Source organism: Biomphalaria glabrata, chromosome 10 (assembly GCF_947242115.1).
Source record: "Biomphalaria glabrata chromosome 10, xgBioGlab47.1, whole genome shotgun sequence".
NCBI classification, from domain to species: Eukaryota; Metazoa; Mollusca; class Gastropoda; family Planorbidae; genus Biomphalaria; species Biomphalaria glabrata.
The window spans coordinates 8,118,381-8,139,058 of record NC_074720.1 but is presented as its reverse complement, the minus strand read 5'-3'; the positions used below and the strand labels follow the sequence as shown (position 1 = coordinate 8,139,058).

The 20,678-nt window shown below is 37.8% G+C and overlaps 1 protein-coding gene across 9 annotated transcripts in view; it reads right to left on the bottom strand.

Annotated features, from left to right (window-relative positions):
* Window positions 1-200: 200 nt before the first annotated feature.
* LOC106072945 (uncharacterized) overlaps window positions 201-20,678 on the bottom strand; it is a 33,348-nt gene continuing 12,870 nt past the window's right edge. Inside the window, exons 1-6 of one of the 9 annotated variants that reach the window (XM_056043814.1) lie at window positions 11,378-11,508; window positions 7,466-7,530; window positions 7,215-7,378; window positions 5,641-5,742; window positions 2,178-2,303; window positions 201-386 (exon numbers count right to left, since the gene is read on the bottom strand). In XM_056043814.1, the coding sequence (XP_055899789.1) occupies window positions 258-386; window positions 2,178-2,303; window positions 5,641-5,742; window positions 7,215-7,370 (513 nt within the window). In that variant the 5' untranslated portion in view covers window positions 7,371-7,378; window positions 7,466-7,530; window positions 11,378-11,508 and the 3' untranslated portion in view covers window positions 201-257. Of the gene's footprint in view, window positions 387-2,177; window positions 2,304-5,640; window positions 5,743-7,214; window positions 7,379-7,465; window positions 7,531-11,335; window positions 11,510-20,678 lie in introns of those variants that run through there. The other 8 variants (XM_056043813.1, XM_056043817.1, XM_056043812.1 and 5 more) reach the window with 8 other exon arrangements.

The following is a 20,678-nucleotide window of genomic DNA, read 5'->3' as shown; positions in this document are numbered from 1 at the left end:
GCAGTCAAGTGATTTTGTTGTCTGTGACATGACGTCTCTAGCTCAAAACCTGTTTACTTTTTTCCCTTGCTTTGGGGAGGGTTGGCCTATGACCTAATAATCTTAATTTCTGAAGAAACACCCAAAACTTATAAAACATAACAATTAGCTAAATATTTAGCCTAATAATTATTTTACAAGGAAAAACTTTCAAAATGAAATCTGTTAGAAACACAAGATTTATTCTAGTTTTAAAAAAAAAGAAATGCAGGTTTTTGTCAGGCATTAGAAAGCATATCCATGTATGCACAGTCCAGAAGGTCATCATTGCTGATTCCCAGGGTCTTCATGATGTCTCTCACAATTAGATGCCCCTCCTCTTCAGTCTGGTCATCACGAAGAATTACCTGGACCAAAAAGAAATTACGTATAAATTTGAATTCCATCTGGTCAGAACATATTAATGGGTTAACAGCTTGCAACAACAACTTGTCTTTTTTGGTTTGTAGCTGATGAAGGCCTTGTAGCCCTATAACCTTCTATCTTTAACTCGCCCCAGTAGGGTTTCCTAAATGTATCCTCATTGTATTTCTAAGGGGTTGAGGAAATTCGCGTATTTGCATGAAAGTCCCCAGCTTCTGTCAGCAAAAGTGGGGAAGTATATGGAAGGTTACTAGATCTTTGTTGGAGATATCGCTATGATGCATCACTCTGTTCAGACCATGTTGTACAGGAGGAGTAGCCTTTCCTTACTGCTTCCAATCGGAGCTCATTTCAAGTGAAGAAAGGATCAGTAGGTCTGGACTATTAATGGCATTAAAATTTTTAGCGGCCCCCCGAAAGGGAGTAAAGCTGGCCAGCTGCTATTAATTTTGTGTTTAGGTCCGTCTGTCACGTTTAGATTGAAAAAAAACTAGAAAAGATATCGAAAATCTGACATCAAGATATTTTAGATCTTGCTAGATTCTGGGGCATCAGTTACTTTTTGTTTCTGAAAGCGATTTTAAATTAAATAAGCACGCATTTTTCTTTCGTAAAATTACTACACTACACTACATATCTAACTATTAGCCTCCTTCAGAACGACTATGGTTCATCTCGAACACTTTTTCATATGGCTGTGGAGCCTTATTTTGGAGAGACACTCCCGTCCATATATAGTGCAGGTCAAGGTGGCCTTCGCTTTGGTGGTAGAGGCGTCGGCTATTTTCCGTGTGGCACGCTTTTCTCGCTGTACATAGCTTTCTTGGTCACCGTCTCTCTCCAGCTAGTGCGGTCTAGGGCTATTTCTTCCCAGTGGTCAGTATCAATGTTCCCTGATTTTAAATCTCGTTTTATCACATCCACGCAACGGAGGTGGGAGCGACCAGTTTTTCTTGAGCAAGGCGCTAGTTGCCCATACAGAATGATTTTCGGGATGCGATTGTCCTCCATCCGGCGAACATTTCCGAGCCAGAGCAGGCGGCGTTGTCTGAGGAGTGTAAAGATGCTGGGAAGGCCCGTTCTCGCGAGAATCTCAGAATTTCACACTCTTTCTTTCCATGTTATTTTCAAGATCCTTCGAAGGCAGCGCAAGTGGAATGAGTTTAGTTTTCTCTCTTGTTTTGTGTAGGTTGTCCACGACTCACTGCCGTACAGTAGCGTGCTAAGAACGCATGCCTTGTAGACCTTCATTTAGGTCGCTGTAGTGAGCTTCTGGTTTTCCGGTGCGGCCTTCCCTATGCGTTTTTTTTTATCTCCTCATTCTTGAATTGTCTTTATAATAGGCTACTTATCAAGGGGGCTAGAGTTCGAATCTCGACTTCAGCATGTCTGTCACGTTTAGATTGCAAAAACTAGAAAAGATATTGAAAATAAATCCGATATCAAGATATTTTAGATCTTGCAAATTTCTGGTGCATCTGTTACTAGAGTCAATTTGTTTCTGAAAGCGAATCATTTAGATTTTAAAATTACATTAAATAAGCAAGCATTTTTTTTCCATAAAAATTCTCCACTTTTTAAAAAATAAAAGACTTAAGTGTGATAAATCTTTATAATAGGTTACTTATCAAGGGGGCAAGAGTTCGAATCTCGACTTCAGAGGAATTTTTTAAATTTTTAATTTGGATCCACTCGGTTAAAAAAATATAATGACAGTTTACAGTAAATAGTTAATAGTAGGCTATTAGCTTTAATAGTACTTTATCTACCAATACCTCCAGTTCAATAAATTCTCCAAGACCCTCCACCTGGTCAAGGTGTATTTTAGTTTGCTCAAAGATGATCAATTGGCGAGATTTCTTTACTGTTCCACGAACTCCCAAAGCTGCTGACAATACGGTCTTGAAAGGGAGATAAATTACAAAATTAGAATGAATGTCTTATACATAGTTATCGAACGTAGAAAAGATAAATAGAAGCGAAAACCGATTAGGCTCCTGTGGGTCAATAAAGGTAAATATGCTTTGTACATCATGTGCTGTTTGGCTAAGTTATCTTCCGTTAAGTGTATTGTATCATAAAGATTAACTAATAAACTAATTCAAAGCATTGTATGAAGTAGTCGCTGAGTATAATGGTATTCCCTACCCCTACACTTTTTTTAAAAAATCTCCATGGCTATAGGAGACCTGGACCAACTGCTTAATTTATTTTAAAAAGAAGATATGCCTAACCCAGGGGCGGACTGGCTATATGGGCATTCGGGCAAATGCCCGGTGGGCCGGTATCCAATTGGGCCGGTAGGGCCAGTGAAAGGGACCGGGCAACATGAATGCCACCAAGACTCGAATTAAATTGTAAAAAGATTCTATAATATTCTCTTATAAAAGTAGCACTCAGAGCGTCATGGTTTGCATACTCTACAGTGTAGGCCTACTAGGGCTACCAATGTAATGCACTTTCCGATATAATTTAAGTTTTATTGATAAGTTTTCAAGTTTGAAATCGTGAAAAAAAAAATGTAATTTACTTAAGGCCGCTTTGTTGCAAAATTGAGCTATAGATAGATACAATGCAATAAAAAACTGAATTCTAAAGCAGAATCGACATTCCTTTTATAATTATTTTTATTATTAATTAATGTTGGTAATTATTAAGTATATGTAGCCTAATATGACTTAACGAAAAAAAAATACGGGAATGGGAGAGGTGTTGACACCCTGAGCTGACCGCACCAGGTGACACCCTTGCTAGTAACACCACTGATATCAAGTGCATGGTTATGTTAATATTGGCCTATATGGTAGCATGATTTTTTTAAATAGTTAAAAAAAATCATGAAATAAACTGTCCACATAGCTAACCATGAAGGCTGCCTACTAGTAGAAATGCATTTTGTTACGTAAACCCAGTTTTCGTCACATTATCACACTTAGCATAATGATTTTTAGGAGATTTATAATTCAAAGTCCATCATACAGCATCATGGGCGTAGCCAGGGGGGGGGGTTCTTGGGGTTCAAACCCCCCCCGAAATGAAATCCCCCCCCGCAGGGGGGGGGGAACGGAATTAATTGACTGATTTTTGCTTTCATTTTGTTTATTTTAGGTGAGATTTTAATACTAAATCATCACTTACCACAGCACAGCCGAGGCAGTTTTGAGTTAAAAACCCTCTACCAGGGGGTTTTGAGTTTAAATCCCCCTACCAGGGAGTTTTGAGATTTAAAAAAACCCTATCAGGGGGTTTTGAGATATAAATCCCTCTACTAGGGGGTTTGAGATTTAAAAAACCCCTATCAGGGGGTTTTGAGATACAAATCCCTCTACCAGGGGGCTTTGAGTTTAAAACCCCCTACAGGGGGTTTTGAATTTTAAACCCCCTACCACAGTTAAATCCCCCTCTTCTATAAAACAAAACAAAAAAAATTAAACAACAATCCCCAAATTCCAACAGCACAGTTGAGGAAGATTTTGATTTTAAAACCCCCTCCAAAATTTACGATAAACCCCATCTTCAAAATAAAAAAAGCAAATTACACACTCAAAATTCTATGAGCGTAGCCAAAGGGGTTTTGAGTTTCAACCCCCCCCCCTCCAGTTGGGGTTTGAAGCTAAAAAAGTACCTCTTCAATATAAAAAAAAGCAAATTACACACTATAAAATCTATGAGCGTAGGGGTTTTGAGTGTAAATCCCCCTCCTCCAGATGGCTTTTTCTTTAAAGTTTAAAACCCCTCCAGATGGTTTTGAGTTTAAAATTCCCCTACAGAGCGTTTAGAGTTGAAAACCTCTCTCTTCAATATTATTTTAAAGCAAACTATAGTCAGCAAATTCTATGATCGTAGCTAAATGGGGTTTTGAATTAAAAACAAAACAAAAAAAAAACTCCAGAGATTTCTTAGTTTAAAACCCCTAAACAGATGATTTGAAGAAATAACTTTCCTTTTCGATATAAAATCTAAAGCGAAATAAAGGCATGTAATTCCAAGAGCGTATTCAAGAAAGGTTACAAATTTCTACCAGTGGCTTGTGAATAGTCTTCTGCCGAAATTGAAAATCATTAAATGTATCTCAACAAAGATGGCTAAGACAGATTTTAGGAGTCAGTCATAGAGATCGGATCTAAATCAAAGAAATCATATGCCGAACTGGGAGTCGAATCCTTAGTAAGGTTGTGACAGAGCGTCGCATGAGGTTTTGCGGGACATGTTCTCACACAAAATGAATTACCCCTTAAGTAAAATAAGAGTTGCGGAAACAGCTTGCCGGAAAATGCGCCGAACGGCGCGAGAGGGTCTAAGTCAGTAATAATAGCACATTAGGTATTTGAAATAAAACTTTTTAATAGCAAGATAATGCACTGTAGATACCTCAGAATAAGCATTTCGTTGGCTTTCAATACCAGAAATAGTGCCCGGCGGCGGGGCTTCGCCCCGCGCTGGGGGAGCTCTCGAACTCCCCCAGACCCTCTTGCTAGCAAGGGCGGGGAGTCTACAATGAACAATAAACGTCTTCCGAAAGGGTCAGATGTAATAAAGATTAATTATGTACACACACACACACACACACACACACACACACATATATATATATATATATATATATATATATATATATATATATATATATATATATATATATATATATATATATATATATATATATATATATATATATATATATATATATATATATATATATATATATATATACTTTTTTTCCGGGGGGGGGGGGGCTCCCCAAACCCTCCCCGAAAAAAAATCCTGGCTACGCCCATGTACAGCATGTTGGTGGCCGGATTACATAGAAATGCCCGGGGCCGGTTTTGACACCCAGTCCGCCCCTGGCCTAACCCTAGTTGTGATCAGATGATCGAATTTCCCCATGGGATAAAAATAATGGTTTGGGAGGGGGGGTATTCTGAGTCATCTGACCACATAGACATATAGTATACACACAACAAATAAGTAAATCAAATTTTTTAAATAAAAGGATAACTGTACAATATTTTGTGAGATGATTGAACAGGCAACGAGTGAGAAAGGAGTTACTTGCCAACTTCTATATTTATCCGATAGCCTAAAATTATGCTAGATATATAAAATGCCATGAACACCGAAAAGCATTTTTCTTTCGTTCATCCTTTTTGAAATGGGATTTTTCAGAGAGGGGAGAGTAGTACTAGGACAATCTCCGGGCTTGCCATGGGCTAGTCTACAGCTGATAGTACCACCTACCTTCATAGCTTCAACATCTTCAACTCGTGCTATGTTAAAATTAGAAAGCTTTGGCCCAAGTTGATCATCTCTATCGTATTGGATGAGCACGCCTGGTTCATTCTGTGGAATGTGTGTTATAAACAAAAAATCCATTAGGTCTAACTAAATACATTCATATGACCCAGTTCAAGTGTCAACTAAAAGAGAGGAGAGAAGACACTAGAGTAGGCCTTACTATAGAGAAATGTTTTTATATTTACTGCGAAGCGCGCCTTAATCATCCATGTGCAATATTTAAGAATACGAATGGGTATTTCTGGTTCAGATAATATGTATGTCATCATTTTTAAAAGGTCTATAAAAAGCACAAAACATCAATATGAGAGAGAAGGATTTTTTTTATACACCGCTATCGAGCGCATGCATTTATTTCCTGTAGGTTATCGCATGTATTTTGCACATTGCGGAGACGCACTTTAGGTGACAGCCAGTGAACGCGCATTTGTGACATTGTGACGACATTAATTCAAAGCGAGGCTGTGGGTAAGATTTAGATTTATAAATAAACCGACAGTTGAGGCTAGTCTTTCATAGGAGTAACATCCTTGTTATAGTGACTGAGACTTGTTCTGGATTAAATTTTCATATGTCTTATCTTATCTTTAAATACAGACGTTACCGGTACTTCAAAAAAAAAAATGATTACGTTCTACGCGTATTCCTAAGTCAATCTAATCATGGGATGTTGACCAATGACATTAATTCTGCCAACCCATTCCATGCTCTAGTAGCACTAGGGAAGAAGGATCATTTGTATAAGTTTGCCCTAGCATATGGAATGAAGGATGTGCCTTTATATTTGTGTCTTTCTGAGTATTTTATTAGGTTTTGTATTTGAGGATTATGGTTCAGTATTCTATGTATAATTGCTACTTTACTTTAAAGTCTTCTAACCTGAAGACTTTCTAAATTTAGTGATTTTACTAAAGGTGTTACTCTGGTCAAATGTGAATAGGCCTATTCTATTTTGTGTCTGTTTCAATTTCTTAATGTTTTCTTGAGTTGAGGGGCCCCAAACAGAGGATGCATATTCTTTTATTGGCCTAACCAAGGTTAAATAGCGTTTTATTTTTTTGTTCTTATATGATTTTAAGAAATTTCTTCTAATTAACCCTAATGCGTTGTTTGATTTATTGTCTGATACTGAAGATTAAGCGAATATATTTCTATGCTTGCGTGAAAAGGTGCGAACACAGAGGAAATGGCTGGGTTTATCTAGTGAGAATGCGAGCATGCAAGCAGATGCAAATTTTCGTTCCTTAGTCTGCAAAGCCAGCTTAATTGTAGTCTAAAGAAAAACTTTTTTAAACGCCCCTCCTTCACCCTTCTCCTTAACAAAATGTAGGGCTATATGTTGCAAATAAGTAAAAAAGCCATCTACGTTTACATAATTCCTGAATAAATGAAGCCCTAACCTCCTAAAGGACAGTAGTAGTAGTTTCGAATCCGGTACCGTCGCGACGACAGTAATGAGAACAAACCACACGACCATTGGCTGTTCTCGTCACGTGTCAAAATAAAAGTAAACTTACATCCAATTTTCTTAGCTTTAGTCTCCCATTGGGTACTTTGAAAAATGTATCTTCCTGCTGAATGACAGTGCCGACATCATTGGCTAGGACTTGTGCCTTGTCAGTCATCTCTTTCAAATTGCTGACCCTGGCTTTGATCTCCACATTTCTAGGCATACTGCTATCTGTCGAAGTTTACAAAGGATGCGTCATTCATTTTTACTGAGCTGTTTTACAAAGAGTTTGCAATCTATTTGAACCTATAAGCTTACACTATAAAGTAAAATTCATTATTCAGACCTCCAGACTGTGAAATCCGTTGAGCTATGAATGGACTCTGGAACGTTGGGAAATAAAAAAACAGAATCGGTTATTTCACGATTTTTTATTTTTATTTTTTTTGAGAGTAGTAATGTTACCTCAAATTACATGACATTCGCTAGTTCGTAGGTGCCTTTATGTTTTTATTTCATTTCAACACACTGAAAAAACGCAGTGCGGAATATATTTTCCTTTAGCTTAATGTTTTCAAACTCAATTCAAGAAACAAGAAAAATAAAAAAAAACTTTAAAACCAACAACAACAAAGTTTATAATAAACGTATTTGTATCAATTAATTTGGACCAGTCATGTAACTACAGATGTAATAGATCTAGACTAGCAATAATAACTCTATTAGATTACAACTATTTTGACCAATTGTTTTTGTTAAGCGTAATTTCATGCTTTTAGCTTTCTCAAAACGGTAAGATGCTATCACTTGTCTGGACAAGCTGGAAAGGGGTAGGGGGAGAAAGTAAGGGGTATCTGGGTGATAGCTTTTTAAATGCATCTATTTAAAAAAGTGAACGACTTGAATTCGAGCTCCAGCTTCCTCAGTATCCTCCAGCCAATCCACTAACCACTATGCCAGCTAATCGCTTATGAAAATAGAAGGTTTTATAGTTATGTATTGTTAGTTTCAAAATTTAAAGCGGCGACCTACAAAGCATAAATGGGGCTAATTCAACTTATACCCCCACACCAGTCAAGTAAAATTTCTTTCCTATGTTCAAGATACTAAACAATTATTATTTTTATTATTATTTTGCCAGGTTAAATAAATAATTGTGCTTAATCCGACATTGGATGTAGGAGTAATAACGTGTACACACTTTTTCACCAGACAGACAGAGTTGATATAAGATTTTTAACAAATAATCCAGCGATTATCTACCATAAAATATAAATCACGTGTACAAATAGAATATTAAACTGACTGACATATAATATGCCTACTATTATTGAATGAATAAAGCACAGTGACGACACTGATGATTCAATAGCTGTCCATCACAGATTAATAACACTGAATAATGCATTGGATTAACGACCCCGATAGCTAGCTCTCTGTTCCTTATATAGGCTAGTATCGGCTTCAGAACGAGACAGCTGGTGGTCACTTACAAAGGCCTCGGGTGACACATTTGAGACCATAAAAAAACTCCGCTGCAGAGGACAGATGTAGACGGCCAAAATCTAAATCGACCACCGATTGAAATATTTGTTTTGTTATTTACACAGCTTGATGGTCCTGTTTTTGTGCCTAAGTTCTGTTTTAATGTTGTGTTTTTGTTTCAGATCTATCAAAGGTTTAAATCATTTCTGCACAGTTAGGGATGACTGTAGAAACTAACTGAACCAATTACTCTTAAAATGTCTTTCATGTTTTATGGAGTTCAGTTTCGATGATTCGTTGTACTGTGTTTTTTTCTTTTTAATGTTGACTGTCATATCTTATGTCGTGACCTAGAAATTCGATTGTATAGCCAATTCTAGCTTACTGGTTCGAACAATTAGACCTTGCCATTGTACTCACGATTGGCTCTAAAACTTCCACATGTTCTTTTCATTTCTCACTGTACACGCATGGACACACTATATATAAACAGTTTGTACAATTCCTTCAGTTTGTTTTGTTTCTGTTACTAAATTTGATTGTTAATCTTCTTTGATCTCGACGACTGTAGAAGAGGGGGGGGGGGCTCAGACTTGAGGCTGTCATTTTTTTTTTACTTCAGTTCTTGAAGTTTGAACGTCATCGTCGTTTCTTCCTTTTCCACGCCTAAAACCACCTGGACCACATTCTCCTCGCATCCGTGGACCTCCCCTTGGTGATCCTCCATGGTAACCTTATTGTCCTTCATAGTATCCACTGGGTGGTGGGCCCCCGTCTGTATCAACGTCTACGTCCTTGATAGCCTTGGTATCTTCGAGGTGGAAATTCTCCTCGGCACTCTAGATACTGCCACCTTCCTCCATTGCCATTTCCAGTGTACCATAGATACCATCCAGCCGTCCTGAATCTACTTCGGTCAGCTTCATATTTACCGCCCTGCACCTTAGTACCATCTGGACCAGTTACATCTGCAGTTTCGTTTCCCTTCTCTCCCTCGAGGACGTCAAATTCCACTTTCCCGCCTTCTCTAAAACTTATTGTCTGCTCCTAGTTGTTCGATTGTTTTGCATTTTGATTCCAATCAACACATTTCTAATCTGTTCAAGATAATAATTGTGATTTGTGAAGGACTTCGTAGCGGGGCCAACTCGAGGTCATGCAAATACCCCAACAAACCATTTGGAATTCTTTTCTGACTAGACATGTCATCTCTAGGACTTGGAACATTGTTTTTTTCATCCAGTGGGCATCTTACATGTTACCAAAGTCTGTCTGTGTACACAACAATGTGTGAATATGACATTTAAGATATGATAAGATAATTTTTATTGATCCAATCAAATGGAAATTCAGTTTGACTATAATTTAGGGCAACATTTTGAATTCATGCAACGACCACAATTTTTTCTCCATCTGTGCTTTTTCCAATACATCTATTACATTCAGTTTTGTTCTCTTACATAATCAGTTCATAACATTAAAGATATATTCTCCTGTTGTGTGAGCTTATAAAGGCTGGCAAAGTAAAAGTTCGTCTTGAAATATTTTTTTTTGTGTGTTTCTAACAAACGCCATAGATTTGCAAAATTCGCAATTTCAACCTACTGTAATTTAGCCCCTCTGCAATACTAGAGAATGGCAACAGGTGGCGATCCTGATCTTTTTAAACCACACATATGGAAATGAAACGTTTATTTTAGGACACATAATAAATGACCTTCCACTCCTCATGGCGAAGCTTTCAAATAACTCTATATTACCATTTGTATCAGTACACCGAAAACTATAAATCTCTTACAATTATGTATTCATTGATGTCGATACTGCCATACTGAAGACGAAGTAATGTATTACATCCGCTACGAATGCAGGGTGCTCAGAAACACACTCAAAGATACGACTAGTCTTTAAACAGATAGAACTGATGCATGCGGGGGTCTCGCTCTGTACGGAGACAGAGAGACCCTACAGAACACTGCCAGATACCTGGACCATGCAGTAAGGGATTAATCCCAGTACGGAGCCTTAGTGCATGGATGCTTACGAATAGTTCAATAGATGAATGCAAGAAAAATAGTTCATTACATTAAACACCATCCTTCGCATGCATGTCGTTTTTCGCAAGTAAGTAGTCGTTACAGATTCTTTTCCATACTGATGTTTGTTGGCGATCTCGAAAATTAAATTCAATTGAACATATACATGAATTTCAATGTTTTCTTGTCTTATTGATAGATCTGAGTTGAGAAATTGTTGGCATGACTAGAAATGGATTTGTTAACTAAAATATTTAGCAGATATATTCTCTATTTTAAACTGTACACCTTTTCGCTACAAGGAGAAGAAAAATGTAGTGTTTTACGGTCAAGATAAAGTGAATGCAGCCATTGCTAAACTAAATTTATGACAAAAAAGAGAGAGAGAAAAATGGAGAACTAGAATCGTTTCCCTCTCTTCATAAGTTTGTTTTAAAAAATTCGGCTACTAAATTGACGCTGATGCGCTGAAATTATAAAAAAACAAAATAAAGCAAAACATTAGGGTTTATTAGAAGACATTTTTTCAAATCAAACAAAAACACAAAATTAAAATGCTATTTAATATAAGAATATGCATCTTCTGTTTGGCATCCCTCAACTCATGAAAACATAAAGATACTAGAACAAATACAAAATAGGCCTATGAAAATATCCAATGAAATACTCAGAAAGACACAAAGATAGAGGCACATTTCTTATTCCATACGCTAGAAAAAAACTAGTACAAGTGCTCCTTCTTCCCTAGCACCATTAGAGAATGAAATTGGTTGCCTGAATCAGCCAGGAAAACCAACGACTTAACAAAGTTTAAGTCAGTGATTAACACATGATTGACACATGAAATGCGTAGGACGTAATTATCTTCTTTTTTTTTTTAAGTAATGTCTGTAATATAAAAGATAACAAGATTACAAAGAGAGTTTGTGTTACACAAACTCAGAGGCGGCCCCCGTCGAAGTCGGATCCCTGTCGGATCTGCATATTCGCAAATAATATTCAAGAGGTGATTTAATTTTGATGGTCAAAAGTAATAATGTTTCAAAGATTCATTTGCCGTAAATTTAAATTTAAATTAAATAAAAATAGTAGATTAGTTTTAGTATATTATAACATTGCAATATTGATCAAAACGTTTGGAAATGAAAATCTACACTTTTTTTTACACTTTAAGTCTAGAAATTGAAATTCTACATCTTAATCTAGTCTATTTTAGTCTAAACTAGATCTAGAAATTCTAGATCTAGACTCTAAAATAATTTTAATTAGAATATAAATCCAGATCTAGATATACTGTAATAAAAATCTAGATCTAGTTTAAAAAATCTAGATTAGATCTAAATCAAGACATCATTCCTTTTTTAAACGCGAGTCACATAACGAGGCTTAATAAACATTACTATACCCAGTTGTTTTAGCATTTCATTTAAAGAATTAATTCCATATGACGTCAAAGGAAAAAAAACACTACGTCACACGGCCTAGCTAGAATAAAAATCGCCTTCATCATTACGAGCCATTTATCGAGTGTTCATAGACATTGGTGCACTGAGTGCGTTCTTTTAGCATTTCTTTTAAAGAATTAATTCCATATGACGTCAAAGGAAAAAAAAACACTACGTCACACGGCCTAGCTAGAATAAAAATCACCTTCATCAATACGAGCCATTTATCGAGTGTTCATAGACATTGGTGCACCGAGTGCGTTCTTTTAGCATTTCATTTAAAGAACTCATTCCATATGACGTCAAAGAAAAAACAAACCACTACGTCACACGGCCTAGCTAGACTAAAAATCACGTTCATCAATACGAGCCATTTATCGAGTGTTCATAGACATTGGTGCACCGAGTGCGTTTTTTAGCATTTCATTTAAAGAATTCATTTCATATGACGTCAAAGGAAAAAAAAACACTACGTCACACGGCCTAGCTAGACTAAAAATCGCCTTCATCAATACGAGCAATTTTTCGAGGGTTAATAGACATTGGTGCACAGAGTGCGTTCTTTTAGCATTACATTTAAAGAGTCCATTCATATGACGTCAAAGAAAAAAAATTCCATTACCTCACTATAGGCTAGTACCGGTACCATAAAAAAATGTCTTTATTTACACGAGATATTTAACGAGGGTTCATAGACATTGGTGCACTGAGTTCTAATAGAATTTATTTAAAGAGGATCAAAGCCGCATTGTTTTTGCGTTTTGTCTGTCAGTCGGTCTGTCCATCATCTTGATACGGGGGCCGCTAAAAATGAGCAAATGAGCTTGAAAAATTATTTCCCTGAATGAAACAGATAATATTGACTGGGTAACATTAACACAACATCCATGCCTGAAAGTTTGGGGAGGAGGCGAGGGGGACTCTGCGTTATAAATATTATAAAAGGGGTAAACGTAAGTCAAAAAGTTTGGGAAAAACTGGCGCAGGGAATGGGTTAACCATTCACTACGACTTGATCCTTGATCGGGGACCGGGGATTGTTATTCCTATAAGCTCACCTACAAAAGATCGCCTTTGGCATTGTGGTCGTTCCCAATGTGAAATGTGTCCCAACTAGCCAGCTGCCGAATACTATTGAATAGATCACTATATCAACATGTATTATGCACCATGCATACGAAGCAGCTAAACCACAACAGGCGCCAGTGGCCTAATTAAAGTTACGTCAGTCGTTCGATACACTTAATATGTTAATCGTTTAAACCCCAGTGCAAAACCCTCAGCCCTCCTGGGTGACAAAAGTGGTCACCATCAAACAACGATGGTCGAACTATATAAACATCTTTAAAAGCCTCTGACGAGAGCCATGAATGACAGTAATATGCTAAATGTAAAATGGGGGGGGGGGGCCTGGCAGGCGCGGGGCTCAATTTAGAGGAATCGGCTTTAGGCCGGCTCTGATCTAGGCTATATATAATAAATTTGTGCGATTCGGATATATTGTATTGTTTTAGTTTAGCGCAACGTTCACGCGTTTAGAATGCTCAGTGTATTATGGTTTAATCACTTTTGTGGACCAGTTGGGAGGGAGGGGGGGGGGGGAAGAGAGGTATCTGGGAGAAGAGTTCCGTGCCTCCTTTTCAAAACATTTTTTTTTCAAGAAGTTGCGTGGGTCTAAATTCGAACGACGAATGAATTGTTTACCGATGATCTTTCCAAGTATTTATAAAAAATAGACGGTTTTATAGTCTATTGTAAGTTTAAAACATATAGCAAAGATTATACCGCCTTAGGCCTTACTATCTCTACATTCAACAAAATTAATTAATTACGACTAATTAATTAACTTTTTTTTCCATTGATAACTGCGCAAAGTTTCAACTTGATCCGAGATTGGGAAAGTAGGAGAAATAACGTGTATATGATTGAACCTAGACAGCACCTACTCTGTTTGGCATATTCTTCTCCTGTCTACTGCATTATGCGTACAGCGACATAAACGAAGGTGTGTTTCTCCATACAAGATCCTCTGGAAAACTATTTAATGTATCAAGGCTGCGGGCAAAAACCAAGGTTAGGAAGCTACTCGACAGGGAACTCCTGTATGCTGATGATGCATCTATTGTGGCTGATTCTGATATTCAGCTACAGTCCATGGTTGACAAACTATCTGCTGCTTGCCAGAAGTTCGGCTTAAACATCAGTCAAAGCAAGACTAAGATGCTTGTCCAAAACACAAACACTGCACCTCAAGTAAGCATTAATGGCCAACCACTAGAAATTGTTGATCACTTTTGTTACCTTGGATCCATCATATCCAACAACACTCTAATGGATAAAGACATAAACAACAGGATAGCCAAGGCAATGGCCACCATGTCACGGTTGCAGAAAAGAGTCTGGGACAACATATTGCTGACTAGCAGTACTAAAGCCCTAGTCTACCGGAACTGTGTGTTGAACACCTTGCTGTACGGAAGTGAAGCATGGTCAACCTACTCATGGCAGGAAAAAAAAGCTGAATGTCTTCCACCTCCGATGCCTAAGGAGGATCTTTAAAATAAGGTGGCAAGATAAGATAACCAATGAGGAAGTGCTACATAGAGCAGGATGCAAGGACATCCGCTCTGTTATCAGCAGCAGACGCCTTGGCTGGCTTGGCCACGTTCGTAGAATGCCAGTAGGTCGACTTCCACAGGACATCCTGAATGGCGATCTAATAGAAGGCAGGAGAGCCGCTGGTCGCCCACTTTTACGTTATACGGATGTATGCAAACGCGACATGAAGCTCTTCAAAATCGACACTGGCAACTGGGAAGAGGTGGCACTGGACAGATCCACATGGAGAGAGAGCATAAAGGAAGGGTCACAGATTGCAGATGTCATACACAACAGAAGCAGAAAGAAGGGTGAAAATGCAACGGCGCCTGGTGATTATATATGCCCAACCTGCGATCGCAGCTGTGTATCAAGGATTGGCCTCTTTAGTCACACAAGAAGTTGCAAAGGGAAAAGATCGTCTCTCGAGACGTAAAATGCCACAGAGAGACAGACAAAAGGAGTAGATAAAATATCAATGCCAGGCAGTGGCGTAGCTAGGGTATATGATGCTCGTGCTTTTGACCCCCCCCCCCCCAAAAAAAAAAATAAAATAAAACGAATTAAAAGAAAAGTTTTTTTACCCGAACTAATGTGTATTCAATGTTAAAGCATTGTTACTTCGCTAAAAAAAATTCAACAAAAAAGATACTACAAATAAATCTTACGTGCTTTCTTGCTCGCAAAACTAGGCCCTATCCATAATCTATTTTTTTACACCAATCACCAAATTACTGAGTCGCATATTTTTCATCGTTGACCGTAATTAAATCGATCTGAGGATTCAATAGTTGGGATGGCGACAAACATTCATGCCTACTTACATCATGCTATTACTCATATAGGGTGATTTCTTGAATTATCCGGTCCAAGGAAGAATAAATTTCCATCCGTAGATCTTTCTTCTCTGTTACTACAGAGTCTTCACCTTTTTCGCCAGTCATTCTTTTTCCTATGTACAATACGTCTTTGAGGTCTGATAATCTCCAGATCTGTGCACATGCTTTCGGCAAAGGTAACACTGGCTTCAGCGATGTCGACCCGACTATAAGTTTATAATGTTTTTTAATGTTTTCCGTTTAAGTGCGCAGTCTCGAATTGACAATCCAAGTTTTTGAAAGTAGACTTACGTGTCCATCATTTTAGTTAATACAGCGACCTAAACTCCAAGGGGAGAAAATAAATGTAGGCTGCAAAGTAACTAACAAACCGCCTGCTTCAGATCTCGTAGAGGATTTTTCATCTGTTCTAGTCAATGTCTCTAAGAGTTTCTATAATTTGTGAAAATTTAACTATAACCACCTTGACGGCTTCTCCAGTGGGTTTTAACTTAGCGCTTTTAGGCAAGTTCCAGTTATTTTGGTGAGGACGTACTGGAGGTGTGCTGAAGTTGATAAAAAAAGGTGTGTAAACAGTGCAGTGTACGTAAAAATGATACTGAATTGATTTCAGATTCAGCCACCCGAATAGCTGCCAAACTCAGAGAATGCTACGCGCGCCAACAGAATTTTTCAGTCTTGAGCAACGACTATAGGCTATTAGTGCTAACATTACAGTATTACAATTAACTAGTTGGTGATGAAAAAAAAAAGACATAAAAAAGATAATTAGCATAAAAAAATTGATAACACTATTATTGCTCAATGAACATTATAAATCACTTTGAAATGAAAATAAACAACGGCACTTATTCTAGATCTAGAGTCTAGAGGTTTAAGCTCCAGGGCACTCTAGATCTAGATGAAAGCAGCGTGCCGAGCAATAAATGTAGGCTACCATGTGTCCAAAAAGAAAATAGGCAAGGAAATGTGTGTCGCCTTAAGAGATTAAGATCTAGTAAATTTGATACTACCTGGTCTACAGCTTACATTTCAATGAAGAAAGAACATAGGAGATGAACAGAGTAGCAAAATAATTCAATTTGGAGCTAACACTTCAAATACATAAGTTCTTTCATATTTGTACAATGTGTTTTTCTTTTACTGAGAAAGTTTATCCTTAGTTTGATGCCCCTCACCACTTGATGCCCCGTGCGGCCCGCACCACACACATTGCTAGCTACGCCACTGATGTCAGTTTATTGTTTAAATAGCAATAAAGGGAGAGGTTATAAATAAATATTTCTAATTTAGTTCAGTACTGCGTGATTTACATACGAGACGAGACCTTTTATATTATTCATGCAACGAGAACACGGTACACGTTTGACCAAACTTGAGCGGTAGGCCACATCTGGCAAGATTTGTTTCTAAAATGCTGAACCTCAAAGTGATATCAATCTATTAGCACAACAAACAAAATGCAAAACGTTATGTAAATAATTCGGGTTATTTCTAATGGGGGAAAAAAAGGTGATGACTTTAGTAATAATTTTACCCGGTTTATGCACTAGGTCAGGGGTAGGAAAATTATGCTCGCGGGCCACATGCGGGAATCACAAAGCATCCACACAATCCTGATGCAGTCACAGCTGCGATGGGCAGGATACGTCTGCAGAATGTAAGACCGCCGCACCCCTAAACGACCTCTGTACGGCCAATTAAGGGAAAGAAAACGCTCGATAGGCGGACAAAGAAAACGCTTCAGGGACACCCTTAAACCTTCTCTGAAGGCGTTCAGCATAGACCCAGCCACCTGGGAGACAGAGGCACATGACAGAGCATCAAGGCGTCGCGCTGTGAAAACTGGCGCACAGGTTGCTGAGGAAAAGAGAACAGCGCCGGCAGACGAAAAAAGCCAGAGAAGAAAAGCAAGGCCCACGACACTAGCTCCAGCTGGAATAACCTGCCCAGTGTGCAGCCGAACATTCCGGGCTCACATAGGTCTCACTAGCCACATGAGGAGGCACCAAACTCCATTGCAAAGCCCTCAGCCCCCTGGATGGCTAAATTGGTCATTATCGAACCACGATGGACGAAATATATAAGATAAATCCGTGTGTAATTACATGAACTCTGTCGCCATATTTGACTATCTATATCTATAATTCTCTTCTTTGCTCAAGAGTTTGCACGAGAAGAAGAAGTAAAGGAAAGATCACTCTTTTATTTCTGCGGATAGAGTTATCCCACGAACTTTTCGAGCCTTGTGTGTAGCGAAGTCATACAATGTATCATGAAAATGTTATTTCCTAATGATAGAATTTGAGATCAGAGTGTGTGTGCGACAAAATATACATCAATATGAAGCTTATATTATATAGAAATTCAACTAGTTTTGTTCACAAACTATGATTTCTCCATAAAAATAGGACCGCCGCCCCCACTTAGAGGGCTAGAGTGGGGAGGGCAGTAGACGCAATCCCCCCCCCCCAACTCACCGAATCGGCTAAGATGCCAGAAGTGTAGCGACATAATATAAACATTATATAGTAGTTCAACAAATTTTGTTTACAAACTATGATTTCTAGATAAAAGTAGGACCGCCCCGCCCCACCCCACACAATCGGCTAACAAAGGAACGACATAATATAAAGATTGGTTAAAATATCAATAACAAGTTTTAATTATATAGATATTTAATTGATTCTGTTAACATGCTGTGATTTCTACAAATTATATGGACCGCCCTCCCACTCGAGAGTTTATGGTTGGGGGGAGGCATTGATGCCATCCCATCTCCCCATCCCACTAAATCGGCCAAAATACTAGAGGGAAAGAGCGAAATAATATAAAAATAGGTTGAAATATAAATAATTAGTATATATTATTAACACTACTAATAAATTCGTATACAAATTGTGTGATTTCTTTGTTAAAATTCATCCCCCCCCCCTCTTTTGGCGATCGCCTCTACCGCCCCCTTTCAATCCGCCAGTGTCTTTGGCTGAGAAAAACATATTTGTTTTTTAAATAAAGAATATACCAACCCTAAAATTTAAACAGGAAAGTTTACAGAAAGCTGCATAAATTATCTACATGTTATACACATATTTAATAATAATATCAAACTAATCAGAGTTATGGGACTTCACCACAGGCAGATCCAAAAAGTACTTGAAGAATTATCAACAAATTATTCCAATGTATCCGCTGGCTGAAATGCTAGTGCATGTTTAATCTTTTCAAACAAAGGTTTCCCATTTCTCCAGGCAAGCAAGTAAAAAAAAAAATTTTTTTCATTTTCCTTTGCTGAAGGGTGAAACTATTTCTAATAATAATAATAGAAATATTAAGGCTTGTCTTCGAGTTCGAACATTAATGAATGCACTGTTTCCCTTGGCTACACAGCCCCAGCCGCGACCTACATATTTGCCACATCTATCGCAGACATAACCATTGTCCGCCGGTGGTCGATTTAGATTTTCCCATCGACATCTACATCTGTCCTCGGAAGCGGATTTTCTTTTGATCTCAAATGTTAATCCCGCGGCCTTTGTAAGTTAGAGAAACTATTTCTAGTGGGAAAAGTACAAGACTTATTTAAGTTTCCTTAATTGTGGAATTTATAAAAGCAAATTTTAAGACGTCAAGAACTATTTCATAATTCCATCAGCTCATCATTTAGCGCAGAAGCTGATTCAGCTTCATAGGACATAACTCTAAGCAAATTATGACTCGAAAGAGAAGTTCCAGTCAGTACTTCAGCTGGAATTTTATGGGTTCCAGAAGCTGTATTTCCACACTTAAAAAACTTTGCTGCTAAACTTTCACATTATTTTTGTACTAATACAAATGTCAAAAAGTACTCTTTTGTGGAAACTAAACAACTGTAATCACAGGTCGATGCTGACTGGCTGTAATTTGACAACACTGTTTCACTGTTCGGGAACATTACGCACGAGTGTCAGCAGTTAAATACCTCACATTTAATACGGCCGTATGTATATGGTGAAATTGTGTGACGTAAAAAGACAATAGCAATTTTTTTTTAATCGTAAAATTGGTTTCAGAAATTGCTAATTCCTCAATTGGAAATGTGGAAAATGAAAAGTGAATACATAATACGGTATAAATATGAATTAAAGACATTATACACAGTTAGCTAGCGTATTTTTCAAAGTTGTAAGTACATAAATATATTTATTTGCGACCCCTCATTACCAAATTTTTCTTAACGCGGCCCTCGACACAAAAGTGTTGCCCACCCCTGCACTAGGTAATGAACTAGTTTAAAAGGTTTAAGCCGTAGGTTTATTTGAGATTAGGTCTATACGAAACGAATATTCACATTTAACTAGAGTAACCAATAGTAAATTCACTAATCCTAGAGACATTTCACGATAGAATACTAAAAAGTATACTAAATAGTACATAAAACTCTGAACCATAACTTACAAATAAATTTAAAAAACACAAACTCATTTAATACCCAGACACACAGATAAAGGCACACTTCGTATTCCATATCATGGGATAAATTCCTACTCCTTATTCCCAACCTTACGTGTGTGTGTGGGTTTGTTTTTTTATTAGCAGAATAGATTCTGATGTAACCACGAGTAAGACCATTAGGTTATAAATAAGTGTTAAAAAAGATGATGAAAGTCAGTTGGAGTTAGCGGTGGACGGCTGATGAAGCTGAGCCCGAGAGACACAAAGACGTGTGTTTATTGTTGTTTTGATGCGAGTTGTATATTGTTCAAGATCTTTCTAGAGTTAAAACCTGACGCCGTGTAACATATGGATGTCTAGAAATTAGAGCGTAATATTAGTCACCTAAGCTCAATACTGTGAAGAGAGGAAATCTGAGCTGGTTGGGTCCTATTGTAAGACATGCCTCGCTGTCAAAAGTCATCCTTCAAAGTACAGTGGAGGGAGCACGAAGAAAGGGTTGTCCGAAGAAAAGCTGGCTGGATTACGTAAAAGAATGGACAGGTCTCTCTCTTGATAGTCTGCTAAGATTAGCTGCTGACCGGGAAGACTGGAGGGCTTTTCGTTACGCGAACTGTCACAGCACCCCTACGACGAAAGTCAAGGGTCAGATTACACGAGAGAAACTTTCACTAATCAGAAAGTGAATGATATA